This window comes from Ascaphus truei, chromosome 9 (genome assembly GCF_040206685.1).
Source record: "Ascaphus truei isolate aAscTru1 chromosome 9, aAscTru1.hap1, whole genome shotgun sequence".
Classification (NCBI taxonomy): domain Eukaryota; kingdom Metazoa; phylum Chordata; class Amphibia; order Anura; family Ascaphidae; genus Ascaphus; species Ascaphus truei.
In genome coordinates, this window is record NC_134491.1 from 40,576,378 (window position 1) to 40,598,048 (window position 21,671).

The 21,671-nt window shown below is 44.9% G+C and overlaps 3 protein-coding genes across 7 annotated transcripts in view; 1 reads left to right on the forward strand and 2 right to left on the reverse strand.

The window, feature by feature from the left end:
• The window catches only part of AK7 (adenylate kinase 7), a 31,882-nt gene extending 22,817 nt beyond the window's left edge, over positions 1-9,065 (reverse strand). For all 3 annotated transcript variants that reach the window (XM_075614416.1, XM_075614415.1, XM_075614414.1), the window contains exons 1-6: positions 8,926-9,065; positions 4,515-4,700; positions 4,123-4,231; positions 3,359-3,453; positions 2,831-2,941; positions 161-244 (exon numbers count right to left, since the gene is read on the reverse strand). In XM_075614416.1, the coding sequence (XP_075470531.1) occupies positions 161-244; positions 2,831-2,941; positions 3,359-3,453; positions 4,123-4,231; positions 4,515-4,700; positions 8,926-9,018 (678 nt within the window). In that variant the 5' untranslated portion in view covers positions 9,019-9,065. The remainder of the gene's footprint in view (positions 1-160; positions 245-2,830; positions 2,942-3,358; positions 3,454-4,122; positions 4,232-4,514; positions 4,701-8,925) is intronic.
• A 976-nt stretch (positions 9,066-10,041) lies between these two features.
• On the reverse strand, positions 10,042-16,030 carry GSKIP (GSK3B interacting protein). Of its 3 annotated transcripts, none has more exons than XM_075614419.1 (3): positions 15,914-16,030; positions 11,973-12,233; positions 10,042-11,351 (listed from the first exon to the last, which is right to left on the reverse strand). In XM_075614419.1, exons 2-3 carry the CDS (start codon positions 12,228-12,230, stop codon positions 11,190-11,192), a joined length of 420 nt encoding a protein of 139 aa, XP_075470534.1. In that variant the 5' UTR covers positions 12,231-12,233; positions 15,914-16,030; the 3' UTR covers positions 10,042-11,189. The 3 variants fall into 3 exon arrangements, with proteins under 3 accessions (XP_075470534.1, XP_075470533.1, XP_075470535.1); XM_075614418.1 differs by lacking the exon at positions 15,914-16,030 and adding an exon at positions 15,174-15,331; XM_075614420.1 differs by lacking the exon at positions 15,914-16,030 and adding an exon at positions 15,039-15,170.
• The window catches only part of ATG2B (autophagy related 2B), a 37,669-nt gene continuing 31,986 nt past the window's right edge, over positions 15,989-21,671 (forward strand). The window contains 8 exon segments of the mRNA XM_075615394.1: positions 15,989-16,529; positions 17,669-17,831; positions 18,124-18,273; positions 18,911-19,013; positions 19,142-19,304; positions 19,627-19,806; positions 20,745-20,841; positions 21,669-21,671. The exon segment at positions 21,669-21,671 is cut by the window's right edge and continues 174 nt beyond it. Coding sequence (XP_075471509.1) covers positions 16,368-16,529; positions 17,669-17,831; positions 18,124-18,273; positions 18,911-19,013; positions 19,142-19,304; positions 19,627-19,806; positions 20,745-20,841; positions 21,669-21,671 — 1,021 coding nt within the window. The 5' untranslated portion in view covers positions 15,989-16,367.

Here is a 21,671-nt window from a genome sequence, read left to right on the forward strand (position 1 = left end):
ACCCTGGAGCAGTGTAAACTCCCACAGCTACATTATCAGTCTAATTCTCGGCCACAACTGTTTACAAATGCCTAGATATGAGGTTGTTACAAACATGTTTAATTAGATTCATGCACTTTATCCTTTGCGGTAAGTAATGTTAGTTATTACATTTTCTTACTTTGAAAAACGTATGCAGAATCCCTTCTTCTGCCCCATACGGAAGACCAGAAGCAATTACATACGTTGAAAATCTGCCTTTGTTCTGTGAAGAGAAATAAGGGGTTTTATTTTGGGGGGTTTTTTACACCTCATATATATGAAATATATTGTATTACTTTTACAATTTACAAGAATTTATGCTTTTTCTTCTGCTATAGTACATATATATTGAAATAATTTTATATACACATATATATTCTTATATAATCATATTAGGGTAGTATGCAATTTACAATGGTAACTAATGTATAAGTAAAACAAATATAATATAGACTTTTAGATAATTTTAGGTGATGTTTCCATGATCAGTGGCATACATGTCAAGATCATATTTTCATATGTGACCAGATGAATACTTAGATTTAACCTTAATAAGAAACAATTATGTAGTAATAAAAATGTACATAATATATAATAAAGTTCAAGGACTGCATGCATTGACATTAGGAATGCCCCCGTGAGTTTATAGATTGATTTACAAGGTGAAAATTATTTTCATTCATGCAAAACCAGCATTAAAAATACAATGTTGCACTGTATAACAGGGCCCCATTGGTGCGAGAGCCTTGGATGCCACTTGATGGCAGACTAACTTTTATTTTCCAGGTGTGGGAAAGTGTCCGAGGCCAGATAATGAAAATGTTCACACGTCGCCGCCTTTTTCTCTGTCTCGCCATACAAACCATGACAATCGGTCATTTATTCAACTTGTGGCGAGATGTATTCAAATTACAATTACATATGCAAAGTATGTGACTAATAAATGCTAAATGGTACGAATATATGTATGTATGATTTATACTAGTATCAGTGGTGTGTAAGGAGGAGAACCTTTATATGAGGCTCCCTCTCTCTCTTTGCATAATAATCCACAAACACGTGCAAACATTTCATACATCTCTCGTGTTCTGAATAGAATAGGAAGTTAAGGCCCATATGTACTGATCCATACAAGGCCATGACACACTTTGTCTCATTCAAAGAAATGAGCTGTAAGGTGTCTAAAAACTTAGCACCACTTAGTAAATATGGACTTAAATATGTTGACTTGAAAGTTAATATCAAAGTCACGTGTGTGCTAAAGCAATATTGCGTGTATATCGCCTTTAAAATTGTGAATTGGTATTTATTTATACTCAAGTGATACGTGAAGCGCTATCTTTCAATAGCGTTATTCATTCTCGCTCAATTAAATGCATCTTTATTGTATTGTATTGTATTGTATGTCTTTATTTATATAGCGCCATTAATGTACATAGCGCTTCACAGTAGTAATACATGTGGTAATCGAATAAATAACAGATAATATAAATAACAGATCATGGGAATAAGTGCTTTAGACAAACATAACATTAAGGAAGAGGAGTCCCTGCCCCGATCTAATTGGTAGGTAGGGAGAACGTACAGAGACAGTAGGAGGGAGTTCTGGTAAGTGCGTCTGCAGGGGGCCAAGCTTTATGTATCATGTGTTCAGAATGTTCACAGTGCTATTCGCATGCTTCTTTAAGCAAGTGTGTCTTAAGGTGGGTCTTAAAGGTGGATAGAGAGGGTGCTAGTCGGGTACTGAGGGGAAGGGCATTCCAGAGGTGTGGGGCAGTCAGTGAAAAAGGTTTAAGGCGGGAGAGGGCTTTAGATAAAAAGGGGGTAGAAAGAAGACATCCTTGGGGGTAGAAAGAAGACAGCAAGAGTCGGGGTGGTGCATAGCGAGAAATTAGGGCTGAGATGTAAGGAGGGGCAGAAGAGTGTAAAGCTTTAAAAGTGAGTAGAAGAATGGAGTGTGAGATGCGGGATTTGATTGGAAGCCAGGAGAGGGATTTCAGGAGGGGAGATGCTGAGACAGATCTAGGAAAGAGTAGAGTGATTCTGGCAGCAGCATCTAGGATAGATTGTAGGGGAGACAGGTGAGAGGCAGGAAGACCGGACAGCAGGAGGTTACAGTAATCAAGACGGGAGAGAATGAGGGCCTGAGTCAGAGTTTTAGCAGTCGAGCAACAGAGGAAAGGGCGTATCTTTGTTATATTGCGGAGGAAAAAGCGACAAGTTTTAGAAATGTTTTGAATGTGAGGGGCGAATGTGAGAGAGGAGAGAGGAGTCAAGTGTGACCCCTAGGCAGCGTGCTTGGGCTACTGGGTGAATGATCGTAGTTCCAACAGTAATGTGGAAGGAGGTAGTAGGGCCAGGTTTGGGAGGAAGTATGAGGAGCTCTGTTTTAGCCATGTTGAGTTTAAGGCGGCTGAGGGCCATCCAGGATGATATAGCAGAGAGACATTCAGAAACTTTGGTTTGTACAGCAGGTGTAAGGTCGGGTGTTGAAAAGTATATTTGTGTGTCGTCAGCATAGAGGTGATATTTAAACCCAAAAGATGTTATTAGGTCACCTAGAGAGAGTGTGTACAGAGAAAAGAGAAGAGGTCCCAGACCCCAGAAAACATATGGGAAGTACACCGAAAACGCATTAACTAAGCCCGTCAATCATACAGAATAACATGTCCCTAATTCTTTAGAATATTCTGCAATTTGTAGAAAAGAATAAACTGGTAGCAGGAGCAGAAAGGAATATATGAGGAAGGCGGGAGGCGGTGCTACTAGGCGGAGGACATGGATTCTTCTCTTTTACTTCTCTACTCACCGATTTTCCAAGCTTAATTACTAGTTTTTCAACACTTATGTGATCTTTAAAGTTCAGGTGAGACTTTCTTCTTCGATAGTCATCTTCAGTGAAAGGAACCTCAGGATCATCCTATATACATAAAGGTAAACAGGTTTACAAGTAAAGAACTAATGCTATATAACTGTATTTCAATAGATTGGAGAAAGTGCTGTATGTATATCTTTATTTATATAGCGCCGTCCATTTACATAGGGCTTTACAGCAGTGATACACGGGACGTAATGGGAATTAGCGCTCCAGACATAAAAGTAACATTAGGAAAAGGAGTCCTTGCCCCGAAGAGCTTACAATCTAAGTGCAATCTAATGTCAAGAGGTGTTTATACAAGTCTGAAAAACCACACAATGGTAGTAAAATCTATATTGAAAAAAGTTAAAAAGGACATTTTCTGTTTAGACAGTGCCAGTTACAGTATGCGGTTCAGAGGATGATACATTCTAATATTTAATTTCTTCCTAGATTAAATAAAACACATACTGCACTTACCGGATCAAGAGCTTTGCTTCGTGCCCATGTCATAACGGTAGAAATCAATATGAATATCTTTGGGCTCTCAAAGTTTTCTATCTCTGTGTGCAGTGCTGAGTGTTTAAAAGAACATATGTACATCAGCAATACCGGATAGAACCTCCAGAACAAAGCAAATGCCGTAACAGACCATGCAATTGTTACGGTACATTCATGGATACCTGAACACACTTAACTTATGGGGTGGATGAGAACTGAAAAACATATGAAATATGTAGAAAGAATTATAATAAGGACTTAGTTTGTAACACTATAGATAAACAGCAACTTTATAGATGCCTCCAAAGTGCATGCAGCAGTGCGCTATATACAATAATGTCTCTGCAAATATTACCAATTAAATGCTGCACAGTTTAGACCAGCGGTGTGCAAACTGGGGGGCTTGCCCCCTAGGGAAGGGCAGAAGAATTTATAGGGGGGCGCGGACGGTTACAGAGGCCCCGCGCTCTTCCCCACGGCATTTAAATTAAATGCTGGGGGAGGCGTGTGGACTCTGTAACTCACTTACCTGCTCTCTCCCGGGTCTTCGGCGGCGCGTCGCCATGGCAACATATTATGTGACGTCCCTTGACGACGAGTCATTGGAGAGGGGGGAGGGGAGGGTGCGAACGCTCCGGCTCCCGGGCAGGGGGGGCGCAGCTCAAGAAGTTTGCGTACCCCTGGTTTAGACAACCATCAGAAATATTGTGAAACAGTTCAAATTAATTGACAGTTGTACTAACCAGAAGCCGCCCACGAAGCCTCATCAATCTGAGAAGTATTCTCTGTTATATTGTAAACAATGATATCACACTCCAGAAGGCGACTTAATAGCTCTTCCCTATTTGTGATCTGAAAACAAAATAATAGAATGGTAATGGGAAAAAATATTTGTTAATAACGAATATATGTTCCATTTACTTAACACCTAAACAAAGTTAGATAAAAATATAAAAAGCTGAAGAAAAAAAACCCCATTTACCAAGATTGTAATTTATTATAACTTTACTGAATTATAGCTTTTTCCGCTTCATATTTCTTATTCATTTGTTTCATGATGGCATTACACTTATGAGTAACATTTTAATTCTGAAACGCTTGTTCATTTAAAAAAAATATAGAAATAAAACATTACTGTGTAAGTCTCCACTGGGAAATTCGGTTTCTTGCCATCAGGACTTGACAGAGTTCCCACTATTTGAAAAAGCCCCTCTTTTGGTTTACTGAACGATGTGTCCTCTTGAGTTGAGCTTTTCTCTTCTTCCTCACCCTCCTCACCATTTTCTTCAAGCGATGCTCCTACTACACAGTTAGACAAATACTGCAAAATAAAGAATAAAATGTTGAAGCCTAGAACTGCAGGTTGTGTATATGGCTCGCTGCCTTGCTCCAATCTACAAACATCCACTCCCACATCTTTACCCATCTTGACTATTCTAACTCCATTCTCCTCGATCCCCCCCCCTACTCCCCCATACCCCTCCAACAAAGCCAAAATGCTGCTGCCGGTACACTTCTTAATCTCCCTCCCTCTGCCCAAACATCCTCTCCCAACCCCACTGGCTACTCATCCAACACCGTTCCCTCTTCAAATTCCTCATCCTGGTCTAAAAATCTCTCCATGGTCTTACACTACACTTAACTTGCTGCATTCATCTCTTGCTACACCCCTTCCCGTCCTCTTAGCTCTCTGACTCCCACACTCATCACTGCTCCCCAGCCCCCTGTGCTTCTTCTTGACTCCCATCAAGGCAAGCCTTGGGTCAAGGTGGTTGCCTTGGGCCCGTGCCTTCAGAGGGCCCAGTGCTCACTCCTCCCGCCAGTGCCAGGATCCAACTTCCGTCCGGCTGGAAGAGGAAGCTAGAGGAAGGAGTGAGGCCCCGGACCAGCAGAGCCGTCTCTCACCCCAAGGTAAGTATGTATGTTTTGAGGGGGGTCTTACCTTCTCTGAAGCAACTCTCCTTCTGCACTCGCCTGCACGCCGCATGGACGCGAACACTGCCTAAGGCAGTCTGTTCGCTCATCTGCACGATTTGCTGTACCATGGCCCCAGCTTAACCCATAACCTGACCATTAGGTTCCCACCCCTGCCCTCCATAAAGACATATTAACAATTTCTCTGCCCATCACATGAAATGGTCCATATACAGTGGCGAGAAAACGATTGTGAACTACTTAGGATTTTCACATATTTCAAACCTAAAATGTTATCAGATCTTAATCTAAGTCCTAATAATAGATACAGATAACCTGATCAAACAAATGACACAAAAACATGATACTTTTTCAACATTTAAATATCCGCAAATGATTCAACATTGAATATCCATGTGTGAAAAAGTATGTTTTCAGATTTAGTACCTGGTGACGCTCCATTGAGCAACAATGGATTCAACTAAGCTTTTCCTGTAACTGCTGGTCAGTCTCTCACATCGGGGAATAAAGTTCTTGGCAGTATATTACATCCACCGTGATAAGACTGAGGGACACTAGTTCTGAATATATCAAACACCACATCAACTTTACGAGGGTACATACAGTTGTGTGAAAAAGAAAGTACACCCTCGTTGAATTCTATGGTTTTACATATCAGGACATAATAACAATCATCTGTTCCTTAGCAGGTCTTACAATTAGGTAAATACAACAACAACACATGACATATTACACTGTGTCATGATTTATTTAACAAAAATAAAGCCAAAATGGAGAAGCCATGTGTGAAAACTAAGTACAGTACACCTTCTGATTCTATAGCTTGTAGAACCACCTTTAGCAGCAATAACTTGGAGTAATCGTTTTCTGTATGACTTTATCAGTCTCTCACATCGTTGTGGAGGAATTTTGGCCCGTCTTTACAACGTTGCTTTAGTTCATTGAGGTTTGTGGCATTTGTTTATGCACAGCTCTCTTAAGGTCCCGCCACAGCATTTCAATCGGGTTGAGGTCTGGGCTTTGACTGGGCCATTGCAACACCTTGATTCTTTTCTTTTTCAGCCATTCTGTTGTAGATTTGCTGGTGTGCTTGGGATCATTGTCCTGTTGCATGACCCAATTTCGGCCAAGCTTTAGCTGTCAGACAGATGGCCTCACATTTAACTCTAGAATACTTTGGTATAAAGAGGAGTTTATGGTCTACTCAATGACTGCAAGGTTCCCAGGTCCTGTGGCTGCAAAACAAGCCCAAATCATCACCCCTCCACCACCGTGCTTGACAGTTGGTATGAGGTGTTTGTTTTTCGCCAAACGTGGCGCTGTGCATTATGGTCAAACATCTCCACTTTGGTCTCGTCTGTCCAAAGGACATTGTCCCAGAAGTCTTGTGGTTTGTTCAGATGCAACTTTGCAAACCTAAGCCGTGCTGCCATGTTCTTTTTAGAGAGTAGAGTCTTTCTCCTTGCAACCCTTCCAAACAAACCATACTTGTTCAGTCTTTTTCTAATTGTACTGTCATGAGCTTTAACATTTAACATACTAAATGAGGCCTGTAGAGTCTGAGATGTAACTCTTTGTTTTTTTTTGCCATTTCCTGAGCATTGCACGGTCTGACCTTAGGGTGAATTTGCTGGGACGTCTACTCCTGGGAAGATTGGCAACTGTCTTGAATGTTTTCCACTTTTGAATAATCTTTCTCCCTGTAGAATGATGGACTTTAAATTGTTTGGAAATGGCCTTATAACCCTTCCCAGATTGATGGGCAGCAACAATTGCTTCTCTAAGATCATTGTTGATGTCTTTCCTCCTTGGTATTGTGGTAACACACACCTGAATGCTCCAGAACAGCAAACTGCTAGAACGTCTGCTTTTATCGAGGTGGTCACACTTGCTGATGATCAATTAATCAAGGGCATTTGATTAGCAGCACCTGTCTGCTAATTAGCTTCTTAATTCCTATGGAAGCAGTAAGTGTGTACTTAGTTTTTCACACATAGCGTCTCCATTTTGGATTTATCTTTGTTAAGTAAATCATGACACAGTGTAATATGTCATGTGTTGTTGTTCATCTGAGGTTGTATTTACCTAATTTTTAGCCCTGCTAAGGAACAGATGATTGTTATTATGTCCTGATATGTAAAACCATGGAATTCAAAAAGTGTGTACTTTCTTTTTCACACAAGTGTAGCTAGAGATTTACAGCCCAGTAACCTATATTAGGGCATTTAACCCTTTGACTGGTATACAGAGATATTATATACCTATAGCAACTTACTCCGGCAAAATTTTAATTGCCAAATTATTATGTAATTTTGCCGTTTTATGTTGAATTTGCTCACCATATTTTATTTAATAACAATTAAAATACTAAATTTTAATTCACTCTAATTACACCTCCAACTCAACAAGGAGTATTGAGTGCTCACCCAATCTGGAATCCTTTTTCTTTATATATGATTCTAACCCCGAGGTGTGCAGCACTGTACTGGAATAGGACAGTACCACTTAAAGATAACCCCCGGGGGTGCAGCACTGTACTGGAATAGGGCAGTACCACTTAATGATAACCCCCGGGGGTGCAGCACTGTACCATGGTGCAGCACCACCTGATGGTAACCTCCAGGTGTGCAGCACAGTACCATGGGGCAGTATCACATGATGGTAACCCCCAGGTGATCGGTACTATACAATGGAGCAGTACCACCTGATGGTAACCCCCAGGTGTGCGGCACAGTACTCCCATGTGGCAGTATCACCTGATGGTAACCCCTGGGGGTGCGGCACTGTATCATGGGGCAGCACCACCTGATGGTAACCCCCAGGTGTGCGGCACTGTACTCCCATGTGGCAGTACCACCTGATGGTAACCCTCAGGTGTGCGGCACTGTACCATGGGGCAGCACCACCTGATGGTAACCCTCAGATGTGCGGCACTGTACCATGGAGCAGTATCACATGATGGTAACCCCCAGGTGTGTGGATCTATACTGACATGTGGCAGAACCACCTGATTGTAACCCCTGGGTGTGCAGCCCTGTACCATGGGACAGTACCAACTCATGGTAACCCCCAGGGGTGCAGCACTGTACCAGGGGGCAGTACCACCAGATAGTAACCCCCAGGTGTGCAGCACTGTACTCACATGGGACAGTACCAACTCATTGTAACCCCTAGGGGTGCAGCACTGTACCATGGAGCAGTATCACATGATGGTAACCCCCAGGTGTGCAGCACTGTACTCACATGTGGCAGTACCACCTGATGGTAACCCCCGGGGGTGCAGCACTGTACCATGGAGCAGTATCACATGATGGTAACCCCCAGGTGTGCAGCACTGTACTCACATGTGGCAGTACCACCTGATGGTAACCCCCGGGGGTGCAGCACTGTACCATGGAGCAGTATCACATGATGGTAACCCCCAGGTGTGCAGCACTGTACTCACATGTGGCAGTACCACCTGATGGTACCCCCCGGGGGTGCAGCAGTGCCACAAGGCTGGGACCTGTCAGCCTCATTGCTTAGTACGTGAGGTCCTCCTAACCCGAGCCCTGAATCCCCGCACCGGGCGCTATTAACACGCAATGCATGCCCATGCAGCCCCTGCCCACCTTGCCAATATTCTTGGTAGTGTAGATATCAACATGGTTAATAAACACCCGCTTGCTCCGGAGACCTCCCTCCTCCTCGCGCTGCGCCGCCATGCTGCCCGCACTCCGTTGCTATGCTAACAGAAGCGGAAGAGCCGTTGCTATGGCGGGTCCTTCCAAAGCACCAAGACAGGCATTACACTGGGCACCTGTGACCCTCCCTCTGCTCTCATTGGCTGGGGCGTTCTCCAGTTCTACACAAGTGCTCAGCGAGGTGTTAATTAAAGTCACTATCACATATAGATGTCCCTTTTATTACAGTGTATAGGAGCAGCAGGGCTAATAACAGTGCTAACAACAGGGCTAATAAAAGGGAAAGTGATTCTAGAAGTGACACCATATAAAACAACTCAAAGGATAAACCCATTCAATGGATTTTATGTACCAATTAGTGAGATTAAAAATCGTGTTGGCCTGGGCTGTTGATGATGGTCGGTGTGTATGCACCCCCCTTGCCCATACTTTGTAAGCCATTTAATATGAATTAAAGTGTTGGTCTGAGAAATTGTGCATTGTTTTTAATTTTGCAATTGTTGCTGTTATTGTGGACATGATTTGAATTTATTTTGTTTTAATTTAGCCATGGTCAAAGACCAGACAGGGATGTTGGTTTCTAGAATTGGTGCACTGTGGGGTATGAAAAGTAAACTAATAATCTACTGCTGTGGAATCTATTAAGGCCTAAAATGTACCAGCCAACTGACTAAATGCCAATTTTTAAATGAAAGGAATTATTTTAAAACAGAACTGTGTTTCCCTGTCAGCGTGAAGGAACCTGTAAGGCAAACTTCAAATGTTATGCTTTAAAATCTAAAGAAAAGGAGATCCAACGCACTACGGATTTGCTGAACAGGATAATTTATTTTAGCCACACAACGTTTCGACCGTGAAGGTCTTTATCAAGTGCCAGGCATCTGCTTTAAAATCTCCCATCCACGAAGCAAGCCTATTGGTAGCAAGCCTCAGGGAAACCCAGCTAAATTGTGCGATGTGTGTATAACATAAGGAATTGTTCCAGGCAAGTAAATAGGACACACTATTATAATATATGCATTACAGTACAGTTGAAACAAAAGCAACTTTGAATAAATAGATTTATTTGTAATTCAGCCCAATACTACTATATATCTACTTTCAAATACAATCACATTAAATGTTACAAACTTTTAATGTCTTTTACACATTCCTGTAAGATTTACACAACAATGGTTAAGTTCCATCAAATAAAATACAATCACCAATTTATTTACATGAGAACTAAAACAAAAAAAAGATGTACATGCAACTAAAATGACAACCATAACACTGGGTCATGCACACACAAAACATTGCAATAATAAAAGGCTAACGTTAAAATGATCCTTCACCAGAAAAGCCTCCTGACTTTACAGCAATGCTGTCCGTTACATTAATCCATTGTATGGCAGACCGGCCTGCAAAGCTCTGGCCCGTCCAACAGTTAATGGATTTAGAACCGGATTCAATATGCCCCAAAAATGTGAATCGCTGTGTGATTGGCCCCTTTGGTACATACTGAATCCGGCCTTCAAGGCTATTCTACAGAATTTCTATTAAAAACATGAGTCAGGATCACCATCCAGCAACAAAGATAGATAAAACAAAAATCCAAAAGATCCCCAGCGTTCACTGGTTAGTATTAAACATAGAAAACTTTAATTTATATAACAAGCATCGTTTCGGACCTCCGGGTCCTTTACAGGAACTTGATAAAGGACCGAGAGGTCCCAAACGTCGCTCCGTCCTTTCTTGTATGTACTCCTGATATAAATGAACGTTTTCTACTTCTGATACTAACCAGTGAGTGCTGCAGATCACGCAGATCGAACACACACACACTGTGTGTCAGATATATTTGAATTGTCCCATAAAGTTATTGGGAAATAAATTTTCAGATTTAGGCTTGAAAACCCAATTTTTAATGGCACAATGGCAAATACCAGTAAATAGACTATAAACACTTATTTCGGGATAGGAATTTCTGCATCTTTCCTCAAACCCTAGGAGTTATTAATGTATCCCCAATAAAGACCATCTATCATGACCACTGCAAAGACCAGTTTTCATTCATTTTTCTCCAAAATAGAACATGTCAGAATGAAGTGTGTGCTCGGGATGAAAAAAGGGAAAATAAAGGGAAATAGTATGTGTTCTTTATATGCAATTTTGGGTCAAAAAGGGATACTGCTCATCTAAAAGAAATCAAATCAACATTGGCCATCTCGTTTTAGAGCTTCCAGCCTCCGCAGCAAGGCATTCCCGAATGCTTCACGATACGCCGGGCTGAGCGAGTCCAATAAGGAGTACACTGTCTCATGGTATTGGGTGTGTGACTCTTCATTTACGTGATCAAAAGCATAACCCACCACCTATACAAGACACAAAATAAACTGTTGGAAGAAAAGCAAATGGCAATAAGACACAGGGATTCCAGCTTGCAATGTCGTCAGGTGCATGCGTTATGTACAAACATTCTCCACTAGGTTCAAAGGAGCGGGACAGCATGCAGGTTAAACAAAAATGCCACCCTGATGAGGTACCCCGAACGCTGGAATTTATTTTTTGCACTTTAAATCTATATATATTTTTGAACCTGCGTACTGTGTCTTCCTCCTCGCAAGCTAGTGGAGAGTGTGTGTGAGTGTAGATTATTTCTTTATACACATCAGGTAGTAATGAGGTACAGCCGAAAAAGGATTAGTGAACTCTGGTTGACAAAATGTCAGAACCTGTCCCGCCAAACATTAACAACTGAAACAATACCAACGTTTACAATTAACGATACAGTTAATTGATATGTAAAAAAACAAAAATAAAGTGCCTATTCCGATCAATATTTTAGAAATGTAATATACTTTCGCTGGTAAGTAATACTGACTTGAATTTGGTAGTCTGCCTTTAATCTATGTCTTCTTACCTCAAGCCTTGTTGAAGTACTGTACGTAATGCCGCTGTAATTACTGTAATAGGAGTATTAATGGCACACTTACCCTTAGCCCAGCATCTGAGAGTTCAAGGCAGTATCTAGTCCCTTCCTTTATCTCCACATTGATGAAGGCCTCATCTACAGCACAAGGTAAGTTTTTCGAGACAAACATGTTGCTAACAGCAAATAGGACATCATTCACAACAGCTTCTGCTTCTAATCTCATATCCTTCACGTCGGTCCCTTCATAATCTTTGAATTCTGAATCTTCTTCAAAAATAGTGTTAATTGGCAACTCCAGAGGATTGTAATCTACCTCCATTTTCTAAAAGAAAGTGGAAAAAACTATTTTAAGATAAAGGTAGATTTATTTAAAGCAGTGCTTACATTAATCTTATTTTAAATTAATATCTACACTTAGAATATCACAAAAATAATAATAATAATAATAGCATGTTTTTGTATAGCGCTGCTAGTTATACGTAGCGCTTTACAGAGACATTTTGCAGGCACAGTCCCTGCCCCGTGGAGCTTACAATCTATGTTTTTTGGTGCCTGAGGCACAGGGAGATAAAGTGACTTGCCCAAGGTCACAAGGAGCCGACACCGGGAATTGAACCAGGCTCCCCTCAAACTCTCAGTGTCAGTCAGTGTCTTTACTCACTGAGCCACTCCCTCTCAATAACAATAACATGATTGCTTTAGTAAGTAAACAATATAATATAGGCTACCAAGATGGTGCATGATCTACAGCAGAGGTGTGCAAACTTCTTGCCTTGTGCCCCCCTACCGCCTCTCCACCCCTGCTCTGAAGCATCAAATGACGCCGCGAGTTCATGTGATGTCACTTAATTTAAATGCCTTGGGGAAGAGCGCGGGGCCTCTGTCACCGCTGCGTCCAGTGGTGGGACTCTGCTGCCAGTTCACACAAACCTGTTACTAAAAATTCACAAGTTCGCTGAACCGGTGCTTAATTCTCTCACCTGTGTGGGCGGCGTCTATCAGCATCTCCCGGCATACCACATCAATATAGCCGCGCGGCGTCAAATGGCACCGCGTTGCCCTGCCAGTGGGAATGCCACGTGACGCAACAGCATCACGTGACACCCAGTTGTTTTGGCAATGGGACGCTACGTGACGTCATGAGGTTATGCAGCGTCGGCTTGTCATGGCAACGCAGTGCCATGTGACGCCGCACAGCCATATTGAAAAGGTTTGCAGAGGAAACATGCGATGCTGGAGCATGCTGGGAGACGCCGCCCGGACAGGTGAGGGTGAGAGACGTGAGGATGCTGAGGGGGACAGGGGGAGACCTGAGGATGATGAGCGGGACTGGGGGAAATCTGAGGATGATGAGCGGGACTGGGGGAAATCTGAGGATAATGAGGGGGACTGGGGGAGACCTGAGGATGATGAGCGGGACTGGGGGAAATCTGAAGATGATGAGCGGGACTGGGGGAAATCTGAGGATGATGAGCGGGACTGGGGGAAATCTGAGGATGATGAGGGGGACTGGGGGAGACCTGAGGATGATGAGCGGGACTGGGGGAAATCTGAGGATGATGAGGGGGACTGGGGGAGACCTGAGGATGATGAGGGGGACTGGGGGAGATGAGGGGGACTGGGGAGACCTGAGGATGATGAGGGGGACTGGGGAGACCTGAGGATGATGAGGGGGACTGGGGGAGATCTAAGGATGATGAGTGGGACTGGGGGAGATCTGTGAATGATGAGGGGGACTGGGGGAGATCTGTGAATGATGAGGGGGACTGGGGGAGATCTGTGAATGATGAGGGGGACTGGGGGGAGATCTGAGGATGATGAGAAGCTTATGATGAGGGGGTGAAGCTGATGGTGATTTTTCACTATGAAAGGGCAGTAAGGTGAGAGAACCAGTTGCTACATTTTTTAAATCCCACCACTGGCTGCGCCCCATCCAAAAAAGCTCGCGCCCCCAGTTTGCACACCCCTGATCTACAGCATAAAACATCAGCCAAGACTATGGGACCTTAATATGTACAGTTGAGGATAGAAGGGAGAGTGGGGATATGATCGAAACTTCCAAATAAAAGGGATTAAAAGAGGTAAACATATTATAAATAATGAAGCGCTATAACAATAGGTCATGCTCTGAAGCAGGAGATGGGGGATAAGGGGAAATGTGACGTAATGCTGTTTCACAGAAAGGGTGGCAGATTCGTGGTTAGCAGCCAATACAGTAAGTTAATTCAAACATGCTTGGCATAGACCTAAAGCTAAACACTAAATATTAAAGCCCAGGATCAAATAGGGCAAGGGGAATGGGGGACAGAGGCGCGCTCCGCGTCTCTCACATGCGCAGGGGAATGGGGGGGAACATGGGGGGGACGTGCAGGGGAATGGGGGGGATGGGCGTGCACTCTGCAGTTCACACGCGCAGCAGAATGGGGGGACGCAGGTGCCCAATGATATAGGGTGATCTGGCACACACACACACAACCGTTTAAGATAAATATCACCGCAGGATGGGGAAAGCTTGTGCACTCTGCAGCTCACACACGCAGCAGAATGGGGGGGGGGGGGGGGGACGGGGGGGGGCGGGGGGGGGGGGGGCGGGGGGACACGCAGGTGCCCTACGTGGCTCTAACAAGCAAAAAAATGGGGGGGTGTGTAGGGAGATGGGGGGACGCATGTGCACTCTGCAGCTCACAGACGCACAGCAGAACGGGGGGATGCAGCTGCCCTCCGCGGCTCACAGTTGCACAGCAGAATGGGGGGGGGGGGGGGATACAGGTGCCCTCCGCCGCTCTAACAAGCAAGGAAATGGGGGGACATGCAGGGGGATGGGGGGACACACGTGCACTCTGCAGCTCACACACGTGCAGCAGAATGGGGGGACGCGGGTGCCATCCGCAGCTCTAACAAGCACAGAAATGGGGGGACACGCAGGGGGATGGGGGTACGTGCAGGGGGATACGCAGGGGGATGGGGGAAGCGCGTGCATTCTGCAGCTCACAGACGCGCAGCAGAATGGGGGGGGGCGTGCAGCTGAATAGGCGGGACGCAGGTGCCCTCCGCGGCTCTAACAAGCAAGGAAATGGGGGACGCGCAGGAGGATGGGGGGCGGGGGAGTTGCAACAGTAGGGCCTACTATCGGGCCCCGCGAGGAAATACACCCAGCACGCTTCACTGCCAGAGGGGTGCGAAGTGTTTGCACTGTAATTGCGCCCCGAGAGGCCGGTCACCCCGCGAAGTCGCTGCCCCACGTTACCGCCCGGGCACATACAGCGGCTTCCTGCGCAGCTCCCAACAACACAGCCAGAGCCCGCCCCACTTCCGGTCTGAGAGGCTGCTGGGGCGACGTCACTTCCGGTGCACAGCTGACAAACTTGTGGCTAGAGGGCTGATGCTGCAGGATGGGTCAGGGGTCAGAGGGAAGGGGTCACGGGCAGCGCAATGTTACTGGCAGTGCTAATTCATTCTGTGACACACAGCGCCTCTGTCACAGTGCCCCCCCCCCCCCTCACACCTCAGCACCGTGTGTCCCCCCGTGGGATCTCCGTGTCACAGTGTCCCCCTCAGCACCGTGTGTCCCCCGTGGGATCTCTGTGTCACAGTGTCCCCCCTCACACCTCAGCACCGTGTGTGTCCCCGTCCGATCTCTGTGTCACAGTGCCCCCCCCCCCCTCACACCTCAGCACCGTGTGTCCCCCCGTGGGATCTCTGTGTCACAGTGCCCCTCACACCTTAGCACCGTGTGTCCCCCCGTGGGATCTCTGTGTCACAGTGTCCCCCCTCCCCCTCACACCTCAGCACCGTGTGTCCCCCCGTGCGATCTCTGTGTCACAGTGTCCCCCCCTCACACCTCAGCACCGCGGGAACCCTCTGTGGGATGTCACAGCGTCTCTTACAAACGTGATACACAATGTGACCTCTGTGTGCCAGGACACTGGCATCACTCTGCCACGCTCAATAAGGCAGGACACACACACACACACACACACACAAAATATGTATTTGTCTCACTATGAATGTTGCTGCAGATCCGCCTCCCCCGGGTGCCAGCCCTACTCAGCCCGCTGCAACTGACAGCCCTGGCAATTGCCAGCACTAAAAATGGCGTGTGACGGCCGCTCACGCGCTCCCTGCCTGGATCGGGCTTCGCGCGGCCGCTGACGTCATTGTTTATATCCCGAGCCCGCAGCAAGCTGACCTGGTGATGCTGGAGTGAGGAGGGGGAGCAGCGGCTCCGTGACAGGGACCCCGGCCTAGGGAGGGGGAGCAGCGGCTCCGTGACAGGGACCCCGGCCTAGGGATGGGGCAGGCGGGGGGGTGACACAGCCGGCCTGTGAGTGAGAAGAGAGGCCTCCCCAGTCCCCCTCAGGGGCAGACTGTGAGTGAGGAGTGGGGCCTCCCCAGCCCCCCCTCAGGGGCAGCCAGTCTGCGTCAGGGCCTCCCCAGCCCCCCCTCAGGGGCAGCCATGCCGTGGCCCTTCTCAGAGTCCATCAAGAAGCGGGCCTGCAGGTACCTGCTGCAGCGGTACCTGGGACACTTCCTGCAGGAGAAGCTCAGCCTGGAGCAGCTCACACTGGACCTGTACCAAGGCACCGGATCCCTGGCACAGGTCCCCCTGGATAAATGGGTAAGGGGCGCACATGGGCACTTCTCATCTTGACATGCAGGGGTATAACACCAGGGAGGCCTCTGTCCTCTTGTATTTGGGGGAAGGGGCTTTACCAGAGCGAAAGTACAAATGTATAGGTTCATTATTCAGTTGGGGGTGGCCTCTCTAATAGTCAGTATAGGGTTTATGTGGCCTTTTCATGCCATGCTGGGGACACCAGCGACATACTGTTGTAAGGCAGTGGTAGGCAACATGATATATTTCAAGGGTCGCATGTGCTGCCTTGAAGCCCTCAAAAGAGCCGCACATTAATATATACCGTTCTATGGCTAACAAAATCTTTTATTTGTGGGAGCTTTCGAGATACACTGATCTCTTCTTCTGGCGGTGTTACAATGGATAAAGCAAGAAAGGTTTAACTTTAAAAAAAGTGCATCCTGGAATGTATCTGTGACTGCAGCCTATCCCTCCCCCTGTACTCTATGCGATTTATGACATAAAGTGCTAAATGGTCCAACAAATATATATATATCAGGCAGCAGGGAGGTTTCAGCTTGGGTGGGAACATCTCCCCCTAATGCCAGCGAGCTTTTAAATGTCCTGCTCTACCACTGGGAGCTAGTGATTAGCACAGGAGAGGAGCGGGCAGTACAATATTTATCAGTGCATTGTCATTAAGCACCTGAGGGAGCGGGGAGAACATACAATCCACACCAGTAACATCTCCACTCCCTCTACTGAGGAGAAAGGGAGAGCAAGCTGCTAGGGTGGGCAGCAGGTGAAGCTTGTGTGGGACCCATGCTGCCCACCAATGTTGTAGAGCAGGGTTGACCAACTCCAGTCCTGAAGAGCCACCAACATGTCAGGTTTTAAATATGTCCCTGCTTCAGCACAGGTGCTCAGTTGATGAGTGAGCCACCTGTGCGGAAGCAGGGCTATCCTTAAAGCCAGACCTGTTGGTGGCCCTTGAGGGCTGGAGTTGGCCACCCCTACTGTAATGTGCACGGGAAATGCAACTGGGGTAGGTGGGGAAGCCTCTCCTGTGTTTAAACATTCTGTATTTATGTAATGATTTTACATGAATTATTAAGGTGAGTATATTGATTTATTTAAACTGTCTGTGCCTGTCTATTTTAAACTCTTTTTAACATCTCCAGAGCCTTAATGAGATGATGGAATCGGCAGATGCACCTTTGGAAGTCACTGAAGGTTTTATACAGACCATTTCTCTTTCCGTTCCTTGGGGCTCATTACTGCAGGATAACTGTGCATTAGAAGTAAAAGGATTAGAAGTGGTGTTCAGGCCAAGACCTCGACTAAGTAAGTAACGCACAGCAAGCATTTATTTGCGGTCTTGTGTAGTGAAATAACACTGTATTTGCTTCATCGATATCGGCCTTTACTACAAGCATACGTGACAATATCTCACCTTGTTACCTGTATAGGTCCTTGTTGAATGCTGGTGTGATTCCTATTTCTACACAAAGGGAGGCTTATTTTATTTTCTGCTCGACCGTTTTAAGAAAAGCTGTTTGATTAAAAAGGTAGTAAACCTTGTTCATGTTGTGCTTTTTGTTAATTGTGTTCTGGAAATGACCTCTCTGTTATGCAGGATCTGGTTCTGAGCCAATGTATTGGTCAAGTTTTATGACCAGTAGTATGCAACTGGCAAAGGAGTGTCTCAGCCAGAAGCTGACAGATGAACAAGAAGCATCACCACCTTTTGAAGGGCTTGAAAAGTTTGCAGAAACCATTGAAACAGGTTAGATTGAAGTTAACGGCAGTCACTTGATTTTTGTAGAACTAAAATAGATTTGACGGAGAAATGACTCACACAGCAACATTAGTTAGTATGAACTTTGATATTCTAAAACAGTGGTAGGCAACATATACTGTAGGCGCTTGAGGCACACATATGGGTCCGGGCTTCTCCTCCCCCTCCAGTCAGCTTCTAAATGCCACAATACTGATGATAACTGTCCCGCTGCTCTGCCTACACTGGAAACTAGTGATTTGATTAGCGCTGTCATTGGGCAGACCGAGGGAGAGGGAAGAAGCTACAATCCCCACCAGCAACTTCTCTGCTTCCTCTGCACTGGGAAGAGAGGGGCTGCTGGGGTGGCCAGCAGGTTCAGGGTCCGCAAGTGAAGCCCCTTAATGACTGCCTGTTGCCCACCACTGTTAGATACTGTGGATATTAATGCATTTTTAAGCCTTTGATCACATTCTATTTGTAGAAGTGGTACTATGGAAGGGACCTCAGCATTTTGTTAGCTCCTATAAACACAGAATTATTTATTTTATGCTGCCATAACATGTAAGCATAAATGCTATTATAAAAATATTGATCCGTTTTTAATTTATTTTTTATTTTGTGTGTTGCGTTTCCTCCTGTTTAGTACTAAGACGGGTCAGAGTCACTTTCATTGATACAGTGTTTAGAATAGAAAATGTACCGGAAAATTCTAAAACTGGAACTGCACTTGAAATTCGAATTAACAGGTAAGTGCTACGATACAAAGCACTTCACATACTCATTTTCTATAGCGGTCATTGGAAACATGCCCAAACTGGTTAATGAGATCATGAAATTGTACTTACATGCTTCGATGGTGTATATTTCCTATTAGAACCGTGTACTCTGATGAGACGGCAGATGAATATTCTGGCATTAACGTGCACCAGCCCTCAGCATTTGCCCATAAAGTCTTGGAACTCACTGGTGTTTCCGTCTTTTCGGATGAATTTCCGGCATCTGCAAAGTCCTCCCCAGTTTGCGCAACCTCACAAGTGGTAAGAAAATAGCAAGTATTAGCCTAATCGTAAATTATATCGTTTTGTTCTGTGCCTTGATTTTGAGTTTATGAATGGTTTTTCGTTGTTATCTGGTGTGGGGAAAAAAATCACATGATCAGAAACCAAAGCCCAAGCGTGAGAGAAAGTGTAAAGAATTATTCTTGGTTTTGTTTTGTGGAAGTGGGGAGGGTGGTTCCCTCAGGCTCAGATCTTTAGAGAACTTGAAACATGAAACACTAGAAAGAATAATGAAATGCACTTTAACTAGCTAGTTGATTAGAGAATGCTAAAGTAACTAGTTATATTTGTCTATTGCAAGGAAACGGAGCCAAAACTCTCTCCCAGCTGGAACCCAAAGCCTGTGTTTGAGCCACATCCACAATTGACAAGAAATTTACCGGAGGTTGCTCCTTCAGACCCGGTGCAGATTGCTACACTGGTTGGTAAAATTGAACTGGGCCTGATTCTGAAACAGAATGACGTGCTTCCAGGAGCAAAGGTTAGCTGGCATCTTGCATATTTAAAACGCCTTGTGCACTTGTTTTCATTCCACGTGTTCTGAACACTTCTTTGTGATGGGTATAAGTCATATAAAGTATTTTCATTGAAGTCGAAAACACCAAACACATTTCATTGGTTGTGAAACCTCATACGGGTTAAATCTTTTAATCTATTGGAACGTCGTTAAACATGAATATTTTCCGTTTTGTTGTAATAATGAAATGGCAAACTTGCATGGTGCTAACGACCAATATACAGACACAAAGCAATATGATGTATAAAAGATGCTCTCATATAGCGAAACCCGGGTATGTATTGTTGAAATAAGACAGGTACTAGGTGTAGCATGCCGGTTCGATGACCGTATAAGGTATCAATGACCTTGAAGGTATAATGTACAAACAGTCCAGAAACCGTAGCATATGAAATCACCCATAACATACCTAAAGTCCAAAGATAAAGCGGGAACACAGGAAGCAAACAAATTCACTGGTATGTTGCAACGTCCACGTCTATGTACCAGGTACCAATGGTTCTTGGTGTGCCTCCGTTATGGTAGATCAGGGGTAAACAAAGGAGAAGATAACAGAGCACTACTCACGGGGATCAAAGGTTTGAGAAAAAAATGAAGAAAAGTTCGTATTCCATAAAAACTGATTATTTACAGACATATAACAAAAGAATAGTGAAGGTATCGCCCCACCAACGTGTTTCATGCCTAAGCGCTTTCTCAAGGTATATACCTAGTAGTGCTCTGTTATCTCCTTTGTTTACTCTTGTTGTAATAATGCAATGCTGCACTAAAAACAAATGTGCATTGAAAATGTGATTTGTACTTTCCATTACATGAGATATTTTGCCGTGTAATGTGAATATCAATGTTCGTGGTTTTTTCAGGTTCTTATTCAGGTTCATTGACATTTTGTATTTTCTTAGCTTGATGTGGATGGCCGCATTGACTCGTTTCATCTTTTCCTCTCCCCACGGCAAGTACATCTTCTGCTGGACATGCTGGCAGTAATAGCGGGGCCAGGCAAGTACATCTCTGTAACTTACTAATGTGTCGGATTTGTTCCGATTTTGCTATTCAGTTTCTATTTTATGGATTTCTTGGTGTCATTGCAAGAAGGGATTTGAGTGATGTTCGTATCATTTTTACCTGACCCTTATTGGTTTGGATTTGCCAAAATGCAATTACTTGTTATTGACAGTTCAAGTACTGCACTGTCCTTTTAGTGACCCTTTTATAACCATATGTTCTGTTTTTCCTTCTAATACAACATATGTGTATTTTCCGCTTGGAGCAGTAGACCATGCTAGCTCAAAATAGACCAACAGGGCCATGTTAACTAAACTTTACTATGCCAAGAGACACCACCTGACTCATCCAAGTCAATAGCAGTTTAAGGCGTTAAGGCGCAATCCGCCCCACTTTTTTTTTTGCTTACCTGAACCAGGGGTCACCCGAAGCTGATTCGCGGACCCCACCTGGTTTCCAATATCTTAGCATTTTTTGTCCTGTTTTGCCACACAAAACTAGAGAGATGGTCATGGGTGACCAATAGAAAGTCGCAATGTCACATCAGCCGGTGACGTTGAAACTTTCTATTGGCCGTCGGTACTATCCTAACGCCACGGCCATTTTGTGTCCACCGGGCAAGTACAGTATGAAGGCCAGGTAAAGAAAGCTGCTTGTCACTCAGGAGCTGGATTGGGTTGGAATCGCTGAAGTTTGGAGGACCGCAGTTCAGCTCCAGTTGTGCCGCACCACACCCCCCCTCCCCCCCGCCCCCCCCGCCCCACCAGTGAGCAGCATTTAAACAGTACAAAACTGACAAGGTAAATGTTTGATATTTTCAGAAA

Excerpts from the sequence above, each read along its gene's own strand:
- GSKIP (XM_075614419.1), bottom strand. The coding sequence starts at position 12,230 with ATGGAGGTAGATTACAATCCTCTGGAGTTGCCAATTAACACTATTTTT. Across the intron at positions 11,352-11,972 it reads TCTCAGATGCTGGGCTAAGG|GTGGTGGGTTATGCTTTTGA; the intron begins GTAAGTGTGCCA and ends TGTCTTGTATAG.